This window comes from Syngnathus typhle, linkage group LG11 (genome assembly GCF_033458585.1).
Source record: "Syngnathus typhle isolate RoL2023-S1 ecotype Sweden linkage group LG11, RoL_Styp_1.0, whole genome shotgun sequence".
Taxonomy (NCBI): domain Eukaryota; kingdom Metazoa; phylum Chordata; class Actinopteri; order Syngnathiformes; family Syngnathidae; genus Syngnathus; species Syngnathus typhle.
The window spans coordinates 9,831,989-9,853,110 of record NC_083748.1 but is presented as its reverse complement, the minus strand read 5'-3'; the positions used below and the strand labels follow the sequence as shown (position 1 = coordinate 9,853,110).

General features: G+C 41.6%; 3 protein-coding genes across 6 annotated transcripts; 2 read left to right on the top strand and 1 right to left on the bottom strand.

Annotated features, from left to right (window-relative positions):
• The first annotated feature begins 1,874 nt into the window (after positions 1 to 1,874).
• On the top strand, positions 1,875 to 3,394 carry camk2n1 (calcium/calmodulin dependent protein kinase II inhibitor 1). The gene is made up of 2 exons (XM_061292054.1): positions 1,875 to 2,387; positions 2,965 to 3,394. The coding sequence occupies exons 1-2, from the start codon at positions 2,219 to 2,221 to the stop codon at positions 3,036 to 3,038; spliced, it is 243 nt and encodes an 80-aa protein (XP_061148038.1). The 5' UTR covers positions 1,875 to 2,218; the 3' UTR covers positions 3,039 to 3,394.
• Positions 3,395 to 9,761: 6,367 nt separating this feature from the next.
• ddx19b (DEAD-box helicase 19b) lies at positions 9,762 to 15,521 on the top strand. Of its 3 annotated transcripts, XM_061292369.1 has the most exons (12): positions 9,762 to 9,951; positions 10,422 to 10,461; positions 10,544 to 10,615; positions 11,326 to 11,461; positions 11,740 to 11,832; positions 11,921 to 12,023; positions 12,136 to 12,250; positions 12,340 to 12,517; positions 12,623 to 12,860; positions 13,047 to 13,209; positions 13,444 to 13,635; positions 13,763 to 15,521. In XM_061292369.1, exons 1-12 carry the CDS (start codon positions 9,889 to 9,891, stop codon positions 13,822 to 13,824), a joined length of 1,455 nt encoding a protein of 484 aa, XP_061148353.1. In that variant the 5' UTR covers positions 9,762 to 9,888; the 3' UTR covers positions 13,825 to 15,521. The 3 variants fall into 3 exon arrangements, with proteins under 3 accessions (XP_061148353.1, XP_061148352.1, XP_061148351.1); XM_061292368.1 differs by having other exon boundaries at positions 10,547 to 10,615; positions 13,444 to 15,521; XM_061292367.1 differs by having other exon boundaries at positions 13,444 to 15,521.
• Positions 15,492 to 21,063, bottom strand: pusl1 (pseudouridine synthase like 1). Of its 2 annotated transcripts, XM_061292370.1 has the most exons (8): positions 20,242 to 21,054; positions 20,106 to 20,166; positions 19,645 to 19,832; positions 17,944 to 18,093; positions 16,398 to 16,568; positions 16,134 to 16,188; positions 15,832 to 15,994; positions 15,492 to 15,588 (listed from the first exon to the last, which is right to left on the bottom strand). In XM_061292370.1, the coding sequence occupies exons 1-8, from the start codon at positions 20,331 to 20,333 to the stop codon at positions 15,524 to 15,526; spliced, it is 945 nt and encodes a 314-aa protein (XP_061148354.1). In that variant the 5' UTR covers positions 20,334 to 21,054; the 3' UTR covers positions 15,492 to 15,523. The 2 variants fall into 2 exon arrangements, with proteins under 2 accessions (XP_061148354.1, XP_061148355.1); XM_061292371.1 differs by lacking the exon at positions 17,944 to 18,093 and having other exon boundaries at positions 20,242 to 21,063.
• Positions 21,064 to 21,122: the final 59 nt, after the last annotated feature.

The following is a 21,122-nucleotide window of genomic DNA, read 5'->3' as shown; positions in this document are numbered from 1 at the left end:
GAGAACTACTTCTTGGGTACTGATTAATGCGAAGGCCCGACCCTTAACCTTAGCTCATATTACCTTTGGTTTAATAATCAATGATATTCGTCAATGTACAATGATGTAAGGTGTACCGTAATTCTTGATCTCTGAAATAGTTTGATGGGAGCATCTCAGAGACATGTTAATGAGATGCTTGGTAATTGTTTTAAACTGTGGTAAAATCAAAAACAAGTGGCTACCTGTCACTTACGACCTCACTAGTTTGTACTTTAATTACGAATTAAGAGTAAAACTGCAGTAGCGTGGGGTTTACAGCAGTTGGCAGCAGACACCACCTGCTGTTGCCGACAGCTTGCAGTTGTAACGAGTGGAAGCTGAGCCATTTAAAAATAAATTTAAACAAATAAATCCATTTCCCATCAATCCAATAATTGTAATAATGAATAAATCTGTGATCAAAAATGAACTGCAGATTAATCTACTTGCATTTGCTTTCATAACAACAATTATAACCTGATATTTTCCATGACAAATATTCTCAATCAATATTTAACCAAAAATTCTACAGTTAATGGTTGCAAGCCATAAAATATTACTTCCAGGTTTCTTACAACTCCTGATTTGAAACAGGTTTGTCACTCCCAAATAATATAGAAACTAAAGCTTTGATTATGATTATTTCTTTTTTTCATTTGAAATTTAAATCAAATTAAACCACAATCCCTACAAATACATCTGCATATACAACCATGGCTGAGAGTTACAGTATTTTTAGTTTTTGTCATTTTTAATTACAGTACATGTTTTGTGCTACTCAAGATGTTTGATGCTTGTCGTACAATCACAGGTAACATTATTTCTTTACAGTGCAACTTGTATTTCTAGTAAATCATGACAATATTTGTTGAGGTTTCCTCGGGTTGAGGTCAGATGAATGGCTGTCCAGGAAACGTGACTGCGGGAGGTCATACAAAGCCGTGTCTCTTGGGTAGCGCATAAATTATTCAGATGACGCTCAATGTGGTACAAGAGGGGAGATGTGTCTGTGTGTGTCAATAAGCTTTCCGTCTGTCCATCCATTTTCTATCACGCTTGTTTTCATTCAGGTCTTGAGTGAGCCGAAGCCAATCTTACGCCTTTATATGTCTTGTTTCTCTAATTATTTAAACAAAGACTTTACATTCTTGAAAGTTCTGATGGTGTCTATTCTTAAGTGTTTCTCACTGATAAATGTACCACATTAGGTTCTGTAGATATAGTAAAAGGAAGGTTAGAATGATTTTATATAGAACTGTAAAGCTGTGCCATAGAAAAAATGAATACTACATGTAGTAATAAAACTATATTTGATGTTTTTCTTTTTACACACAGCTATGTTCCAATAAACTAGTCAATAAAAGTATTCCTGCTACTTTCATCCTTGTGTTGGTTGTTACTGGGGTTAAGATTAAAATGTATTTTACAATGAAATTGTTATGAAATTAAATATAACACAATCAGAGTATTGAAAAACAAGGGCACTTAGAGGCCAAAGGTCAAATTGTAACGATACTGCCACCTACTGGCCCGAGTCTTTTCCTCATTCCTGCTGTCCAAATAAGCTGCACAATTGTGTCTTCCATGCTTTGGCATCTCTGCCTCGTCGTGTCAACTGGATTTCCCACACAGTACATCCACGCGCCATAGTTTCTGAGTGCAAATCCTACTGAGCTGGAAGCGGATCCTAAATTGTGTCTTTTCTGTCAATGCGTTTTGTTTTGTTTTGCTTTGCTTTTGCACCAGAGACACCCCCCTCAATCAAACAGCTCCCTCGCCAGGTCTCCCCGGGATCCGCGTTTTGCATCGCTCTTCTATTTGCATCTCTCCCTCACATTTTCCGCGCCAGCGACTCCGTGCAGTGGGCGCAACCACCGCGATTCTCCATCACCAAACCAACACGCTTCTCTTTTTTAGACAACCATCGACGGAGAGCGGAGAGAAAAGGAATAAGGATTTTTTTTTAAATAATGTTGCCCAAGCTGCACGATTGGATGATATAAGGACATTTCCAGTGTTTTATTCCTGAGACACACACGTGTGTTGCGGGTAAACAACATAAGACTCGATCGTGCCTGCGTCGTGTGTGTCGTTCTATTTTTTTTCTCTTTTTGTTTTTTATTGTATTTGTTCACGCGATCGGCGAGGAGCTTCAAGCTTTGCGCGCCTCGTGTTTTGCTCCAAGACGCATCTGAAAATGTCGGAAGTGCTGCCTTTCAACGAAGAAAAAGTCAGTCATTATGGGAACGAGGGCGACGAGGAACACCTTTCCTTCACCTGTCGCCTTCAAGACACCAACAACTTCTTCAACGGTTCGCAGAATAAACGTCCGCCCAAGCTGGGACAAATAGGCCGCAGCAAACGGGGTAGGTACATGTTTTTTATTATATTGAATTAAATTGGCATGCGTGTTATGTTGGTTGCGCCACTTTAGCCTTTATTTGGATGTGCCCCCCCCCCCCCTGAAATTATTGCGTTTGTGTTCTTTATTGTGTTTTTTTTCATTTGCTATTGGCTGTGCAGCACAAGTCAGATGCGCAATGCTTTTAAAACGCTCACTGCTCCCCATAGATGAACGCTTTACGCTGACTTAATTACCATTTGCACCCCAAAAAAAAGAGTCTTTATGTATGTGCTGCATTCCTGATGGTGAATCCCAATGTGTGACTTGTACTGCCTGCCACGCACACACATGCGCACTTGACGTGGTGCACAAGCACAACACGCACTTGCATGTACAGTATGTGCATCATTTATGCATTTGTTTGCATGTCCTGCTCCTCTAAGGCCAGCACAGGTGCTTCATGCATGCATTCACATAATTATTATTATTTTGTTTACCTCCACAAGCCGCTTGGCACAAACAATGATAATGAGCTTTAATTTGTCAGTCAGACAGACACTAAGCCCTCTTCATTAACACGCTCCTTCTGTCATCCGCAGTGGTGATCGAGGATGAGGCCGGCAATGACGATGCACTGAAAAATGGTACAGAGAAGACCCCGGCGGATGCGTAGAAATGCCCCCTCCCTAAAGACACTCTTGAATTTTTTTTTTTTTTTTTTAAATGATGATATTTACCCGTTGTAATCCAAAGACATTGTATATAAGCACTTTGTTTCATGTGGCAGCAAGCAGCACTTCCACACACCCTCCTCTCCATGGCAGTCACGGCCATATGGGAGATGCACACACAGCGGCAGCAAAGAGACCCCCAGGTGGACCCCCACCAGCACACACACCCTAGAAGAAGGGGTTTTGCCATAAATCGAAAAGCTGGAGAAGGATGGAGAAGGGGGTGGGGCGAAGGAGAGAAATCAGGGAGAGGATGCAGAAATTAATATTAAATAGAAACTAAAGCACACATTTCTGCTATAACGGTCAAGATTATATATATATATATATATATATATATATATATATATCAGTGTATACATTTGTATATAGGAATACATTTTCTTGCACAAGTTTGGTATCTATTTCTCTTTGTTTTGGGGGAAACAATGTGTTGCAGTGAATCTTTGTTGTTTATGTATGTTGAGGATTTTCTTTTGCCCAATTTGATTCTCGATGTTGCCTGGTTTTTTTTTGTTACCTTTTGCAGCTGACATTTATTTATTTATTTATGACGTACCTTCCACCTATGCGTGTGAGCTTCCGGGCTTTCACCTTGATTGGTTGATATGACTGTACTGTTGCTAAACTATTTATATTGTGCATCATTTTGTGTGTGCCAAACCTGAGGTGAATACTGTGCTGCACCGGACAAGTCGTTCTTTTTTTTTTTTTTGTGCTTTTACATTGACTTCTAAAAGTTATTTGTTGTTGTTCTTTTAGGGCTAACACTTAAAATACCAACTCATGCATGGCGACGTTAAAATCATGCATGCACAGCAGCAGAACTTCTTGTGTGTATTCTTGAAGCACCTCGTGAAACAGCTTTGAATGACAAACCTCAAGCAGCAGTCTTAATACTGTACTGTATCGTTCACTCTTATTTGTACAGTGGCCTCATATCTTGTAATAAAGGCGATAACAAACTATTTACTGTTGAAGGAATGACAAGGTGGATTTTTGTTTTGTTTTGTAATGTTTACAAGTGTAGCAAAAACACAAAAGTCTAGTTTTATATGACGAGGGTTGGACTTGGCAGACATTTCAGATGTGTTGTGTACAGTTGATACTAGATTGTTTATCTGGCTGCCAAGGACGGTTAAATCGGCGTTTTCCACTGTGAGAAAGTAGCGTCCCATTCATCTGAACGATTGGAAGGAATCGGGAATGGGATACAAATGAACAAAGAATAATAAAAAAATAAAAACATGCGTTGTGCTGTTGTTTTCACTTTCATCTCCAAATGGCGAATTGCAATAATAAAGTTGTTGTTTGCATCCATCAATCTCAGCCGGTCTTTTGAATCAAGTGCTGCTTTAAGTTCATGGTCGTGCAGATGCAAATGGTGCTAGCGGGTGCACTGAGGCGTGAGCGACACTGATGAGACGTGACATTTCCACCTTTAAATGATTTATGTTGTGTGACGAGCCAGTGTCAGCGAGCGGGGACCGCCGTGATGTGGGCAGGGAATGCGTAAATACAAGGGACGACAACACGTCCAAGCACGCACGTCTATTTCAGCTTCAACCGCAGGCCGGACTAACATATTGCATGTCTCTCCTCTTCCTCCTCCTCCTCCTCCTCCTCCTCCTCTTGACAGACATGAAAGGGGCTGCCTAGGTTCCGCTACCATGGTAACAGATGCACCTCGTGCTGCCGGATGGATACTGCGGTGGGTTGCGGAACACTTTTCCCCGAGCCTGGGCTTTGATAGCATAGCTAACTGTAATGGAATGGTCCTTGTTCTTTTATCTCTCCAAAGTGCCTATTCACTGCGTGGCGTGACCACATTATGCCGGTCGGTCCCTTCTTCCGAGACAGCAGTCAACCATGACGATGCACGCCGCTTACTGCAGCAACAGCCTGTTCCCTCACATGGGATAAGAGGCTGCACACTTCGGGCATAATAATACTCTACTGCGCTACGTTACCTCATCGGGAAAGCGAAATTTCAAGATGAGTTTTGTCCCACAACACAATTGTTGTTTGCTCACCTGGGACAAAATATTGGAAACCGCTTTCGGGGGGATACACATACATCATACAGATCCCGTTCACTTCCAGCTGGGCAGACTTGAACGTGAAATAATTCTGGGACGCCATCTCAGCTATGCAATTATACTCCACGCTGAATTAATTACTACCTCTGGGGCTCAAAGGGAAGTTTTATTAACTATAAGTCTGACATATTTATTGTCTCTCAAGGTATGACATATGAAATACTTGCTGGACATAAATAATAGCTTGTTAGCTTCCTTCCTGACAACTCTGACCTCTCTTACACGGCAAGACAACCTCTTCAGCATTTTGTCTCATAACCTTGGAGCTGGGGCATTGACCTCAAAGCTTCATTTGTGTGAATGAAGAGGCTTTTGGCTCCTGTATATGTGCTGAACTGGCTGTGGGGTCAAGTATTCTCCGACTGACAGGACGACCACTCGGAGGAAACCTAAAAGTCCCTGAAGGTATCTGAACAGCTTGCTTTTGTTTATTTAGTGAAATATTGAAACGATGGTGCAGTAAGTCTGTTAAACGCCACTTTGCTTGCCGTTAAATTAGTGATTGCAGATGACGTCAATCTTTCAACTGTGGTGGCTCTTAGATTGCAATCCAGTTTGAAGTCATTTTTAGCAAATTCTTGGCCCGGGGACATTGTCCTTGGGTGCTGTTTAAACAAGAGGGTAAGAATCCAAGTCGGGCAGATGGGACTGTCAGGACAGAGCCATGAAAATTTGGAAAAGCAACTAAAAGGATCAAACAAGGGAGCATGCTGCATTAACGTTAAACAAGTGAGGAGAACAGGAAGTATAATGCGAGGAAGATTCACAGAGAGATTAGCAGATAAGAGAGGCATGGAGGGAAGAAGGGAAGAGAAAGAGAGAGCGAGTTCTCAATGATGAAATGAATGCCAGTGAGAAACCGTTCAGACCCACCAGATGGTTTCTATAGCAACCACATCCCCAGTCTCTCACTCTCTCCGTTTCTCTCTCTGCCTAGTTGCTCAGTTGCCGTTTCACGTCCACGCTGAGGAATCAACGGCTGAGATCGAGCTTCATTTTGGTGCAGTGTTGTTTTCAAGCGCAAAGAAACAACTTCATTTCATTGCATTTCCACTTTTGTGCTTTTAGTGTGCTGCATCATACCGAATGTTGTTTAACACGAATATATCGTCCTCTCCATAAGGTGACCAAGTATTAAAAACATCCTTCTGTGTGATAAGATGTACTTGTAGACCTGCTGCTGCTGTAAACCACAGCAAGAAGAATAAATGTGTTTTCTTTCCACCGTGTAATATTATTGTCTTTAAAAATAGAACTTTGAATGTAGTGTCTGTGTATGTGTACCTGAAGCTGTGTATTCCAGGGTTCTGTTATGACAGCTAATTTCCATCTTTTGGAACAAGCCGTTTCCTCGTGTGCTTTAATTTATTCCCCAAATCATATTGGGCGTGATGCATCACAGTGCAGTGTGCACCAGAAACGGGGTCATGCGGAGTTCATCAATTAAAAAGACTTGCAGCCGCTGAAAACAATGTTTTTTTATTCTCTCTCTCTTGGACCCTGCATCACTTTAATAGAAAGAAAGTCATTTATAATACAACAACAATACAATACCTATTATTATTGCTGCAGACAGACTACAATATAAACTCTGGGTATCACGTGTCTTTATATTCATGCACATGGGTAAAGCACCATGAATCTGCGAATAGCAAGCTGACGTCTTCCGAACAAACACACACAGGTGCACACACACACACACACACTAGTCTTGAATATCCAAAGTGGGATGGTCAACAAAAGGGAAACGCTTAAGGGGCCCCCAGCTAATTTATTACTTGGAGATTATTTTCAAAAGAAAACAAAATGATGGACCATCTCGCTTTGGCAGAGTGGGTCTCCACAGGGCCCTCGGGAGCAGGATGACATGTAACTGTGCACGGCGCGTGCCTTGTGAATAAAAGATGCTGACCCAGATGGAAATTGGCCATTGGTTCATTAATTTGTCCTACATGTGTGACTGGCCCGCACCCAAAATCAGAGTGTGACTGTTCAATAAGCCTGAGAGTAGAGGTCATGGTGACATTTGTAAGCTTTCTTTCTCCAAATTGACTTGCTGCTTTCAAAATAGGAAATACAGTACAGGCTGATTTCATTTACACTTAAATGAGTGACATGGAAAATCATTTCCGCTTTTCTCTTTGCTAAATGGTGTTTTTTGTTGTTGTTGTTTCTTTAACTCCACCTGCAGTGTGACCACTCAGATGAGAACTTTCAGCAAGGCACGAGTTCCCACAGGTATGATATATAACATTATAAAGCTGACTCATACGCTCTGGATCACTGCTTGAGGCCACCACTGGATCACGTGGGAGCAAACATAGTACATATATCGGCAGTTCTTTGAGCATGAATGAGCTGAGGGTGTTTTGTATCAACATTGCACTGAGCTCCTCTACATTATTGATATGCAATTTGACTGCCCGGCATCAATAACTTATTAAGGAATTGAAAATTGTTCAGCCGGGGCTCGAGAGCCTTGGAGCTCTTTGGCCCTGATAAGATGAATGAGCATGGACGATTGATGATCATCAATAGAAGTGAACTCCAAACTACACTGAGCTAACGGAAAGTCCAACTAATCTTGTTTCACGTTCTACAAAAGGGCTCCGGGCTGTTTTGTCCCTATTGTGCTTTACGTAACAATCCAGCTGTTTCCTCAACGAGTTGGTGGAACGAAGTCTCCCTTGAAACAAATAGGAACACTGATCCTAGGGAAAAAAAATCAACATTAAAACAAAGTCACTCAAACATTAAACGACAAAGGGCATATACAAAGAACTGCAGTGGAAAACTTCAATTGTAAAATGCTGAGCACCAATATTCATTTTCATCTCAACAGGATCAGTCTGCAAGGTGGCTTTGGTGTTTTCCTGTCAGTCACCAAGATCAAGTCAAAAATATCCAGCATGATTTTGGATGGGGCGGGTCTGTGTGGGCTGAAACAAACATGTGAATTGACATGTTTTGTTTTCATTTTGATCTTTTTTGGCATGGATTCTTGTCCTTTCTAAACATCCTGTTCCGATCTTATTTTCTTATTCATTTCATTGCTATTTTGATCGAGATGGTAGAACAGCATGTACACAAAAGCTAAATCTCACAGGCCAAAGCAGTAAAGCTGCCTCATCCCGATTGAAATTCCAATGTGATGTCCACTCTGCACCATCAGCCTCTATGGCTCTAAGCCTGAGGAATACCAACCAGTAGTCAGGCCCCTCCTTATGCATTCTCATTCCACGCCTGTGTCCAACCGCTGTATTTTCGCACCCATTGATGCATCCATGCCATGTTTACCAGCAACCTGTGAAATAATGCATTGAAAAATATGCACAATAACATAATTAATAAATCATCTACCTCATTACAAATATTTTGTAATGTGCAATTATTCAGTTAAATAGCATCTATCACTTACATATTTTCAGTAGAGTCAAAATATGAAACCACATAACCAAGAGCAAAGCTACTTTACGTGAGCAATAATGCATGATAGTATGCAGAAATCCAATTTCAACTTCATGTCTTCATAAAATGAGTCCTTATTTTGAGATTGCAAGTCCTTCTCTCTCTTTCCCCAATTCCCTGGAGAGCTCATATCTTTTACTTTTTCAGTTGCCATGGATATTTGTGGCGAGGCATGTGATTGGATGTTACCGTATAAATGCTCCTTCAGGTTTTCGACAAATTTCTCTCCAAAACTGATAATAAGCACCTCCAAGCATGCTCATTCTCACATGTTGTGACGTTTCACTCATCTACTATGTTATGCAAAAGGCATACGAGAGGTTTGGACTCACACACAGAACAAAGAGCACCGTGTGTTGACCTCCAGTTGAGGGAACTGCGATCAATGCAATCTTCTGCAGCACAATCCCAAGCCAGTGTCATCTTCTATCTATCACTCCGCGTAAAACTGCATGGTGAAATGTGTGAAATCAATTTTCTATTCAATTAAAGAGGAGACAGACAGCCACAGTGGCCTGACTGCAGAGGTCACCCTGAGTATGCGCCCTGTGTGATGGCAAACACTAACACGTGTGCATGCACAAACACACAACCAGACACATTAGAGCAGCAGGAACGGAGAGAAAGTATTTGCACTCTATGTGCTTGTGTGAATGTGCGTGTGAGGACATTGTTATATTTTCTGTGGTTAATTATTATTATGTGGGGACAAGCAGTACAGAAAATGGATGGATGGATGATTATGATATAAGTATTATCATTATAAAGTTACATTGATACTGCCTTGACAGTGTCCATGAAAACATTATCAAACATTAATAATAATAATTCATTAAATTTGTATAGCGCTTTTCAAAAACCCAAAGACGCTTGATAACATTTAATTAGTAATAAGTATAAATGGAAAATACTGTCGTCTTCAAATTTTATATTAGCTCTAACAGGGTAATCTTCGAACCTAGACATAATTTTGAATTTTGACACTTTTGTTTTGTAAAATCATCGCAATCATTTTCACAGTATTCCTTTTTATGTATGTTTGAGGGAAATCCTGCTAGGAACCTTTAATACGGAGGAACTGTTTCCCTGCACTTCATTTCCACTCGGTAGACGTTGCTGTTGTACAAGGCACTCAGTTGGTATCGGCACGCCATTGTGACTGTGAAGTACTGCACCCTACTCTTCTCTCACACAGTCTTTAAAACAACGACAAAGGGAAACAACGATGGCTTCGGACTCTTGGGCCCAGGCTGTTGACGAACAGGAAGCGGGAGCAGAATCAGTAAATGTAAATATGCTAGTTTATGTTGAGTTAGCCTTGAAGATGTTTTTGTCACAGGCCTAGCGCTGTAAAAAATGAATGCTTACTATTTGTCTGGCGTTAAGACAGACATTGTTTCAACACAAATCTGCGTGTATTGCCGTGCCTTTGGATATTTGCTTAGTTTAAATGCAAGCGCTAAAATGCCCCAAATTAGCCGGTAAAGAATGGCTGCGTGCCTTGTGCGTTGCTAGCTTTTGCTGAAGCTACCATCAAAGAGGTAATTCATTCAGACAGCTTTAACTGGCTGGCAACTGAATGATGCAAGAGGTTCCAAAATAACTTAACCTGATTAAGAAGAAGCATTGGCTTCTTCTAGATTTGTGCTTTCCAAGTTTTATGTTTCAGGGTCACGTTTATAAATATATATAACAGTTGACCATTACTGCCGTTAACGTGTTTTCCTAGTCAACTGTGGTAAACTGTTTTTTTTACAGATTGGAAACCTTCAACTAAAGGATGCACCTGGAGAAAACGGTATGTTTGCAAAGTGATGAGACTAATTTTAAGCATGAAAAGGCTATAAAGTGATTTTGCTAAGGAACATCTGTATCATCAGCAGGCAGTACTTTTGGAAAGTCAGAAGCGGGAGATAAGACTCCAGGAAAGACTACAGATGAAGATGACCGTGGTAAGCTGATGTGATTATGTATTCCCATACAGTAATTGAATTGTTTTGTCACCCCAAACGCTCCTCACAACAATTACGCTGTCAAAATTATTGACCGAATAGACATGATAGAGCAAAAGGGTAGAACATCAAAGTAAAAAGCTGTGATCCAATAGAGCAAAAGTTGGATCAAAGTAAAAAGCTTTGATCAATGATGCAGTTTATATTCTAAACCAAAAAGGTAGAACATCAAAATAAAAAGATGTGGTCCAATGATGGTATTTATATTATATTATAACTTTCCACACTGAGAAGACACAGAAAAAAATAAGTCATGCTAAGAAATTATTGTATGCTTCCACATACTCCTTGCAATGTGTTCACATACTCGTCATTACTTTTTGGTGCAATTAATGAGTTTGCGTCGAAGATTGGTTCATAAATAGATGCAAAACAAATTGCGCGGGTCCGGATCGTATCTCAAAAAGGGGGGCTGCTGATGCGTCGGTTCAGAAGTGGAAAATCGGCACGTAAGTAGATGCAAAAAATTCGCGCAGCTTCCGTTCGTATCTCAAAATGTCCGCAAGTATAGGCGTTCGTAAGTAGAGGTGCCACTGCATACGCAAGTTTAACATGGTCGCTTTTACTCGTATGCTTTGCATGGTCCTTCAGATCACTAACAATTCCTCCCATCTTAAAAACGCAATTTCTACTCTCTTTTTCTTCCGCAGAAGACAAAGCGGCCCAGTCATTGTTGAACAAGTTAATCAGAAGTAATCTTGTCAACACCACAAATCAAGTTGAAGTTCTTCAGAAGGATCCCAACTCTCCACTGTACTCTGTAAAATCCTTTGAGGAGTTGCGACTGTAAGTGTATCATTCTTTAATTTATTCATAATCCCTCTTGTGTGTCCTGGCAGTGATTTGGTGCGTCTGCCATAAATGACGAATGAGCTCATGTCTGTGGATGTTATCCAATAAACATTACACACCACGGCAGATGCGCTCGTATTGAAAAGGGAAAAATAAAATTTGTGTTCTGCAAAAGTGTGGCAGAAGTGCTCGATGTTCATTACATGCCCAATTTGTTGTATTCCTGCCGAACTTGATCAATAGACCAAAAATATTTCTTCTCATATGTGCAGTAAACCACAGCTCCTTCAGGGTGTCTATGGCATGGGTTTTAACCGGCCCTCCAAAATCCAGGAGACCGCCTTACCCATGATGCTCGCTGAACCGTGAGTATGCTGTACATTGACTGTGATGTGCTGCTTTTCTGAACTAATTATATGATGTGACTAAAGTCAGTTTGATTTTTCTGTTTAGTCCACAGAATCTAATCGCCCAGTCTCAGTCAGGAACAGGAAAAACCGCTGCCTTTGTGCTTGCCATGCTCAGCCACGTCAATCCAGACCACAAATATCCCCAGGTTATTTTTTAGACATTTTATCAGTGATCCAAATGACCGCAGATGGGTTTGTCCTTAGTCCTTGTGTGACCTGCGAGTTAGATTTCTAAATCTCTTTTTCCTTTTCCACCAGTGCCTGTGTTTGTCACCCACCTATGAACTGGCGCTTCAGACTGGCAAAGTCATTGAGCAGATGGGCAAAAACTACCCTGAAGTCAAACTAGTTTACGCCATACGAGGAAATAGGCGTAAGTTCACATCGAGTGCCATGTCGACGTTCTCGTCTGGTCCTCGGCGTGTGTTTTGTGTTGACAAAGTTTCTTTGAAAATTTTCCAGTGCAGCGAGGCGTGAAGCTTCAGGAACAGATAGTCATTGGCACGCCCGGCACCATGCTGGACTGGTGCAGCAAATTGAAGTTCATTGATCCCGAGAAGATTCAGGTGTTTGTGCTGGATGAGGCTGATGTCATGATCGCAACGCAGGGTCACAAAGACCAGAGTATTCGCATCCAGAGGTAAGAATGAATATTAATAAAAAGGTTTCCTGACAAATGTGGGAGTTCGGATTTCGAGTTTCCACTAAAGGATGCTACGATTTTAATTTGTTCTTTGCTACACAGGATGCTGCCCAGAAACTGCCAGATGTTGCTGTTCTCAGCTACGTTTGAGGAGACCGTGTGGGACTTCGCCAGGCGCGTCGTGCCTGACCCAAATATCATCAAATTGAAAAGAGAGGAGGAGACGCTGGATACTATCAAGCAGTACTATGTGTTGTGCAACAGCAAGGAGGAAAAGTTTGAAGCCCTGTGCAACATCTATGGCGCCATCACCATAGCCCAGGCTATGATTTTCTGCCATGTGAGGCACTTCCCTTCACCCAGCACTTTCCGATTGATAGATTATAAATGGCATCACATTTTCCTGAGAAATGTTCCAGAGTTTATTAAGGACGTCACAAGACTGGCGGCGCATAAATTCATTATGTTCCTTGAGTGTCTGGCTGGTATATGAACTGGTGACTCTGCTTTCCTTCATGCGATCCAGACAAGGAAGACCGCAGGCTGGCTGGCGGGAGAGCTTTCCAAAGAGAACCACCAGGTGGCGCTGCTTAGCGGGGAGATGCAAGTAGAGCAGAGGGCAGCTGTCATTGAACGCTTCCGGAATGGAAAGGAGAAGGTGCTTGTCACCACAAATGTCTGTGCCAGAGGTGAGGGACCCGTGCAAGATAATTATGAAATATGTGGATATTTAACAATTATTTAGTCTTCCACTTCTCCCTATCAATTGCTTTTGTAATATTGTTTTAACATGTATTCTGAGTGTCAACACCCTGTATGCTATTAGAGAAGATACCGTATGTATTCTTCATACATTGAAAATATTAACGTCAATTTCCCCTATCACCTCTCGCCTTGTTTTTTTTTTTTTGTCTGTCCACCAGGAATTGATGTGGAGCAGGTATCGGTGGTGATCAATTTTGACCTGCCTGTAGACCAGGAGGGTAACCCAGACAACGAGACATACCTGCATAGGATTGGCCGCACGGGTCGGTTCGGCAAAAGGGGGCTGGCCATCAACATGGTGGACAGCAGAATGAGTATGAACATTCTCAACAGGATCCAGGAGCATTTTAGTAAGTATTCATCCTTGCCATTATCTATTGTATTGGCCAGGTTCAATGTAGTGTATATATATACACATATGTGCATTTTTATTCGTCCACTGGAGGAAAAAACACTCGCTGTTTTTCTCTTTTCCAGATAAGAAAATTGAAAAACTCGACACACACGATCTGGATGAAATTGAGAAAATCGCCAATTGAAAGACAAGTGTGCTGACAAAGTGGACGCCAGCTAGACTTGCGCTCTGCAAAGACTGTATGCTTCTTTATGCTGGCTTTTTAAGTTTGTATTTTAAGCCGTTAGGGTGGAGGGGGCAAAACCACATATACTGCACGTTTACATACACTTCAGTCTGTGGAACATACCCTATTTCACTCTTTTTACTATAATAAAATTTGATTTTGTAATGCTGAAAAAGCTTAACTGTCAAGTAACTCCTAAAACCCCATTTGACTCTGCTGTTCAAACATATATGAACAGTTTTCATGAATGTATCCTCTTTAGGTCATTACAACATTGACAGTGTGTCGAAAGGGTGAAGTTGGGTATACTGCTGCTCTGAGTGCCGGGGTGTCATTTTGGGTGATGACTGATGGATGGATTTTAGGGTCTATGCAAATTTAGAGTATACTCACATGAAAGAAATGAAATTAACCTCAATTTATCTTCAGGGTGCGTAGCCAAATGCCAAAATGGAGATGACCTGACAAATAACTCCTCAACATTTTAAATAATTCTGGAGTAAAGCCCAGTCACGCGTCCCTCACAATTTTATTTATAGAGTGTTAAGACTACTCAGCTGTAACATGTAGTTGTTTTTAAACATGTCAAGTGATTCTTGTTTTTTTTTTAAAAGATTTGAACCATTAAGTTTCCATGTGATTTTGTCTCACAATCTCCTCAGTCAGGGTTGGACTTGTGCGCCATTCTTCATTCAAACTACAAAGTTTTCAATGATTGTGAGTGAGATAAATACACAAAGCCTTCCTCAAGTGCATTATGTATTCATATACTTTTGTTATTGGTAATCCAAAATATTGGACTTCACATGCTGAATGACACTTGAAATTTGTATCTATTGAACTCTTAAACCAAATGCTGAATTGACTTGAGGACCTATGCCAATCAGATTTACTATGTTAAAAAAACATGGTCGCATAATAGAGGCCGTGTACTTGTGTACACATTTAAAATCTACGGGGACAAATAAATTGTGTGACTTATTTAGTGTCACTTCTGAGAAGTGCAAAAACACATTCCTCATGAGGTTCAACTTTAACTGTCGCAGTTTTAGAGAAGAAGAAAAAAAAAAGATTGGCTGTATGTATCAGTGACTGAACATGTGAGATCAGTCCTTCAAATCATTGAAGGACTGTAAAGGGTCAGAATGAACCTTCAACAAACCTCATTTGGTTCCCACTGGCACTGTCAACACTGGTGGCGGTGGTCCGCTTTTATTCATTCCTGTTTGCAGGAAATACATGCAGCCAAATTTAAGGCTTGAGTACTAAATATCCACATGGATCATCTGTGAAAACAAAACCGTGTATGCAGTTTCATTTGGATGTAGCGTAACACATGGTGGGCATGTGTGTGTGGTATGCCACGGTCTGTTTAGATGCGCACACAGCAGAAACACTCCCCATGTTGTAAACCATGTTTGATATTAGAAGATACCTTTGTGTTCATGGACACACAGGAAGTAGTCTTAAGAGTAATGTGTTTAGAACAAGATCAGCTCAACTGTTTGTGTGGTCGAAAAGTTGAGCTGCGGATACGGTCATGTATTCATTTGAATAAAAATGTGTAGGTGGTCAACTGTTTGCAGCGTCCTATGTGTCATACAACAAAAACAGTATTAACCAGAGAGGCTTAAATAAAAACTTTATTAAAGGAGGTTCAGTTTGGAGTTTGTGCATCACTCATCAAAACTTCAGTTGAGGTTTTTGGTGAGAGCAGCAGATCTGATGGAACACAAAATAGTTTTTTTTTCAGTAACATATCAAACCTAACTTTTTCTACACTACAGATACTGTGAAGCAATACATGAAGCCCCATGAGATGCATACAGTGGTGAATGTATTTGATTGCTTGTGTTATTTAATACATTGCTTGTACAATTCCCATAAAGGATTAAGTCATTTACAATTGATATGAAAAAAGTCTCGGTCAAGCATAATCCGTGATTTAACTAATTGCTTACTTACCCGACTCGTTGTAGTCCACCCTGGTGAGGAATAGGCCACGGGGTGGAGCGAGGAGTTTCGGTGGATACGCCAGAGTGTCCCGAGCCTCCATGATGTCTTTCAGCTCGGTGAGTGAGATCCTTCCCTGGCCCACGGCCACGAGGGCCCCCGTCATTCTGCGCACCTGAAGCAACAATGACACAGTTTAGCTTGGGATCTTTAAAGAAGTAACAAGGTACTGTGATTACAGAATTCCAGGAGAGTTTTAATGGGACGATATGGGAATAAACTGGATATGTGCAGCGGAACATAATGCAACGTACCTGCTTGTATAGAAATGATTTGCTTTGAAAAGTCAACTCCCAAAATGGAATCTCTCTGCAAGATACCATGGAACCATGTTAGAGTATCCATTTTGCATGCGTCTACCATCTTGGTATGCGTACAAAAAACATTTGACAGTAATCTGTCATTTGGTAGACCTTTTCCTCAAATTAGTAGGTCATTATTCATTCATATGAATGATTCCGATATCCTATTTGCTTAACAATACTGCATGTCTACTTTACTCGTTCAACCCTGTTTACCTGTGGAAGTGCTCACATGCAAATGCTCTCCCAGGCTGTATGCTGGCGACATCCAGCGTCTTTACAGGGTTTTTGAAAGGCATGTCGGAGTTGACTGCCCTGAAGCTGCCGAAGTCGTGAGTTCCGATCAACATGGTGGCCGCTTCCCTCATTGCTTCCATATCGAGCTCGCTGACAACACACAAGTGTGACCAAAATCATATTTACAAGACAAGTTGTACAGATTTCGTTCTTTTGAAGTCATATTTTGGTGCGGTTGGACTTTTTAGAGGTTCGTCTGTAGATGTGTGATTCGACACTTGAAAGACGTCACGATTTAAACGCCCACTTTCCATTTGTAGCCGTGGAGTAATTTATTGGTTAACTTGCACATATTTCTGAGTCACGACGCCACGTGAGCGTTTCAAGCGTGCCAATGTGAGGCTTGCTGGGATGGTGGAGAGGGTGGGCTGGTTTCCTCAACAAGCGAATGTCAGCTCTCAAATATGATCTGATAGAGAGAGCGTAACACAGCGAGCGGGGAAGAATGAAGAGAATGTCTCACTAATTACGAGCATAACGCCTTCATTTAAAATGTGGAACGTGACAGTGGGTCCGAAATGAACAAAGTGGAAAACACGAGGTTCATTTACACTCTGCTTAAGCGTGTTCAACAGACACGGAAAATAATTTGTACGACCACGTCACCTGAAAGGCAACAGTTTTGAAACACGTGACGAGGTTTTCTCGCATTTTAAACTGTGACGTGATGACTCGGCAAATCTTTGACAGCCTCTCGACAAATAACTTAAGACTGTATTTGTGTTCATTTTTCCATCTGTATGTTAGTGACTACTTCCTGATTGCTGATGGATGGCGCAAGACACGACCTTTGGTTTTGTGGAGGTCATCGTGATTCGGCTTTGACAAAAGCAGATGAGAGAGGGGGACATTTCTTTCAGCAGTGACGAAAGACGAGATCAAACGGGGATGCTCGGGGGCGGAAGGACGAGGCGGATGCTGAAAATGTGAGACGGGATAACGAAGCGAAAGGAAGGAGGGAGGGAAGCAGGGGAAGACTGATCAGGAGAGCGAGAGAGGAAGACGTGTGGTTGCTGCTCGGCTTGTGTTTAAGCCCGCAGCTTATCTTGGCCTACTTTCCGCCCTCCCTAAAAAAAAAAAAAAAAGAAACGACAAATGCTCTTACAGTACGTGCTCCCTAAAATGTGTTTCATCACGCTCCTGCTTCCAATTCCCGCCAAGAGAACATCATGTAAGCAGCAAATCTCTTCCAAAAACATTCCCCCCTCTTTCTTTCTCACCCCGACATCCATTGTTTCCCACATCTTTGCCTGTCCTTTGTTTTTGGGACGTCGGCTCGGATAAAACGTTTGACTTGAGTCGACTGGCCCTAATTTGCAGTTGCGACTGAGCACATGTGGATTATTCATGTGTCTAACATGTTATTGTTTCTGCAAGGGAGGGAGGGAGGGGGGTTGGCTTTGCGTGCATGCATACGATCGAGCTCTGTATGAGTGGGAATCATCCACGCACACTGTTGACTCACGTGTGGCGGAGATTCCAGCACATGTCGCGTTCGACCAGGGGAAGCTGAGAGGGATGGGAAATACCCAGGGCGATGCGGTAGACATACGTCCGGGAGAGGGCTCGAAAACGGGCGTGGAAGTCATCTGGCACGCGATAGGCGCGAGTGACGCTGGCAAAGGGGGGAAATATGTATTAGTTACATCATTGGAATATTAGAATGCATTGTCAGTATGCTGGCAGGGATAGTTACAACAGGAAAGGTCACGAAAACAGGAAAGGTCATGCTGCTAGCTAGCAGGGCTAATGCGACTACTGATCAAAAGCATCCTTTATTCCCTCCCACATTGGAACAGATGGTTTTCTAATACAAGTCATAAAACCTGTGCATGGGTCTTTGTCTAAAATGCCAATGATGCAGCTTTTATACAAAAGCGCAGCCATTGTCAGAGAGCATCGAGCTCAGAGGAGCCGAGCGCTTACGCTCAAATATTTAGCATTAGTTCAGGATGAGACGAGCTTTGATGAGCATCCAGCAGAGGGACACTGAACGCTTCCTGCTTGTGACATTTAGACCACTCTCTCTTTTGATATCAGATCCAGCGATGGGAAACAATGAATGGGCCTGTGTGTGGTATTTGAATGGAATTAAGGTCAGTGTCATTTCCAATCACGACATCTGCTTTGAATTGAAACTGTGCACAATGGTGAACCACCAGATTTAGACACCACATGAAGAAATCCTGGTTGGATGTGCCATATGCATTTTTCTTCTCAAATCTTAATCAGCTGTTTAGTTGATCAGCTGTCAGAAAATGGTCTTTTCACAACATGTATTGTCAATTATGCATATTTATTTGTTATAGTACTAACATCGGTTAATCTTGGAAACATTGTTGGTTGCAAAAAATTGGACTTTTCTTCCAGGCCACAACACTCACTAAGACAGGCTTGGTTGGCATGCTCACGCAGGAGGTGACCATTGGAAGGTGGCAGGGTCGAGAACGATGCTGCATGCATCATACATGCATGTGTGCATGCTAGCAGGCCTATTTCTGCTCACCGAGTTACATTAGAGAGCTCAGTGCCCGAGTGTGTGTGTGTGTGTTTCCAGTGCTTCGAGAAGAGAAAGTAGGTTACGAGGGAGGGGATCGGATGCGACACGTGGCATTTGAAAGCTTTACGTCTTCTAATGGCACCTGCTGAAATGTGAAGTGACAGCGTTTGCAAAACAAACACATCACCACACATTTCTATTTAACAAAAAGGCAGTTTACCAACTAACTGTATGCCTTACAATAACCCTAACCCAATCAAATCTGTTTTAGGTCCAAACTCAAATTCTGGAAACTCTGGTTTTAGGAGACATTACAATGTGTTGTGTTCATCCTGAAGTTTGCACTGGTCGCGGAAAAAGTTATTTCCATTGGGTGGTGCAGATGTATACGTGTGTGTTATTGGAGCCTACAGAGCAAAAAGCAGAGCGGAGAAAATCCTTTCTAACCTTCTCTCTGCAGGTTGAAGGATTAGTGGGATGCAAGTGGGATGCTGGGATTCTTTCTGCTTCAATCTCCCCCATTTGTTTCCCAATTGGCTCGTTCTCCTTCACACTCTCACCTCTCTATCTGTTCTGACATTTATTCGGTGCTTGACTTCTTCCCACTCCTACTGTTTTGACACTATACACACCAGTGTGCTGCGAAAGATCATTGAATCGACATACCTAATTTGCTCTGGTTTGAGGTGGTAATTGAGCGCCTCAATTAAAATGTCCTCAGTGAATGGCGGCTTGTCGTTCTTGCGTTGGAAATCAAAGTGAGCAGAGTTAGAGAGAGCGTGGACGCCACTATCTGTCCTGCTGGAAATGGACACAGACACTGGGTTGAGTGGCCTCAGTCTTCTTAATGCATTCTGTAGCCACAGGGGGGGGGGGGGGGGGGGGGGTAGAGAGAAATGACCGGACATAAAATAAGATCTCATTGGAAAGTTAACTTTTTAAGATCCAGCCATCCAGTCTTTGGTTAACATATACTCAATATATATATGAATACTCAATTCTGATCAAGTAACAGTGTAGTTTTATAAATATTGAACTTTCTCCACAGATGTGTTTTAATATTACTAGATACTAGGCCTATAATAGAGGATGTTTGATCATTTAATAAATCGTGTTGAGTTAGTTACCTCCAAGTGATCTTGGACCCCTTTTCTCTCCAGTTGATGCGGAGGCACTTTGACTGCACCACTGAATAAAACACGAAACACTTTATGCCGGTTATGCTACATACATCAAATGTACTGTATGCAAATAATGGCCTACCTGTATTTAGTTCCAATGTATTGGAAAAAGATGAGGTAACGTGTGTGATTAGACATGACCTCGTTCGATGTCATTTGCAAAAAGGGTTGCATACTTAAAAGCTACATGGGGACACTTTTGCGAAAAATAAAAAATGCATTGAATAACTAACTCAACTAGGGTGAATTGTTAAACGTCGCGCTGGTGCGCGCAGCAAAAGAGAGGATACTGTTGAACATGCTGCGAGTTGCATCCGGATGTAGGCACACTCGGATTTGTAGTCCGGAAGCAGTCTTCCAACAACCAGTTAAGACAAATTTGGCCATTTGATATGCTACATAGCAAAATGCAAATGAAAATATATATTCACACAATGGTTCGATACCAAACTCTGCATTTGCCGATTTAAAATGTACGAGTTATATTTGCAGTAGGACTTGCTCTGTTCTGTCGCATTTTGATGACGACATCACACGTCGGCAAGTAGTAGCTTTCTGTCCCAATAAAAATGAATGAGCAAAAAATTATATTTTCAGGAAAAAGACATGAAGAAGCATGATGAAGTTGTGAAAACTGCTTTTATGGCCACCTAATGGATCAATCTGCCGCATTTAAGTGGAATCACGTTAAATGTTTGCATTATTGTGTGAATGTGATTAAATGAAGTCATCTTGTTATTGCAGCAGTGCAGTGTTTCTAATATGCATTTTCATGAAGACTGGATTTTGTGTCAGGAAATTGCAACATGACTTTTGTGTCACTTTGTACGTAGCACTAAACAGAAAAATAAATAAATGTAAAAAGCACAATTTGCAAAGTTTGAATGCCAATGCAATATATGGTACTGTGCATAGTCAGTTGAAAAATACTCTAAAGTTAAAAATAAAAATGCACTCTACTGG

Bases quoted from the DNA above. Each gene is read 5' to 3' on its own strand.
- pusl1 (XM_061292370.1), bottom strand. From the start codon at position 20,333: ATGCAACCCTTTTTGCAAATGACATCGAACGAGGTCATGTCTAATCAC. The intron at 15,995-16,133 runs GTACGTTGCATT...TTGTTGCTTCAG, and splicing joins AATCATTTCTATACAAGCAG to GTGCGCAGAATGACGGGGGC. The intron at 15,589-15,831 runs GTAAGTAAGCAA...GTGTTCCATCAG, and splicing joins GGTGGACTACAACGAGTCGG to ATCTGCTGCTCTCACCAAAA.
- camk2n1 (XM_061292054.1), top strand. From the start codon at position 2,219: ATGTCGGAAGTGCTGCCTTTCAACGAAGAAAAAGTCAGTCATTATGGG. The intron at 2,388-2,964 runs GTAGGTACATGT...TGTCATCCGCAG, and splicing joins AATAGGCCGCAGCAAACGGG to TGGTGATCGAGGATGAGGCC.
- ddx19b (XM_061292367.1), top strand. From the start codon at position 9,889: ATGGCTTCGGACTCTTGGGCCCAGGCTGTTGACGAACAGGAAGCGGGA. The intron at 12,251-12,339 runs GTAAGTTCACAT...AAAATTTTCCAG, and splicing joins CGCCATACGAGGAAATAGGC to TGCAGCGAGGCGTGAAGCTT. The intron at 12,861-13,046 runs GTGAGGCACTTC...CATGCGATCCAG, and splicing joins AGGCTATGATTTTCTGCCAT to ACAAGGAAGACCGCAGGCTG.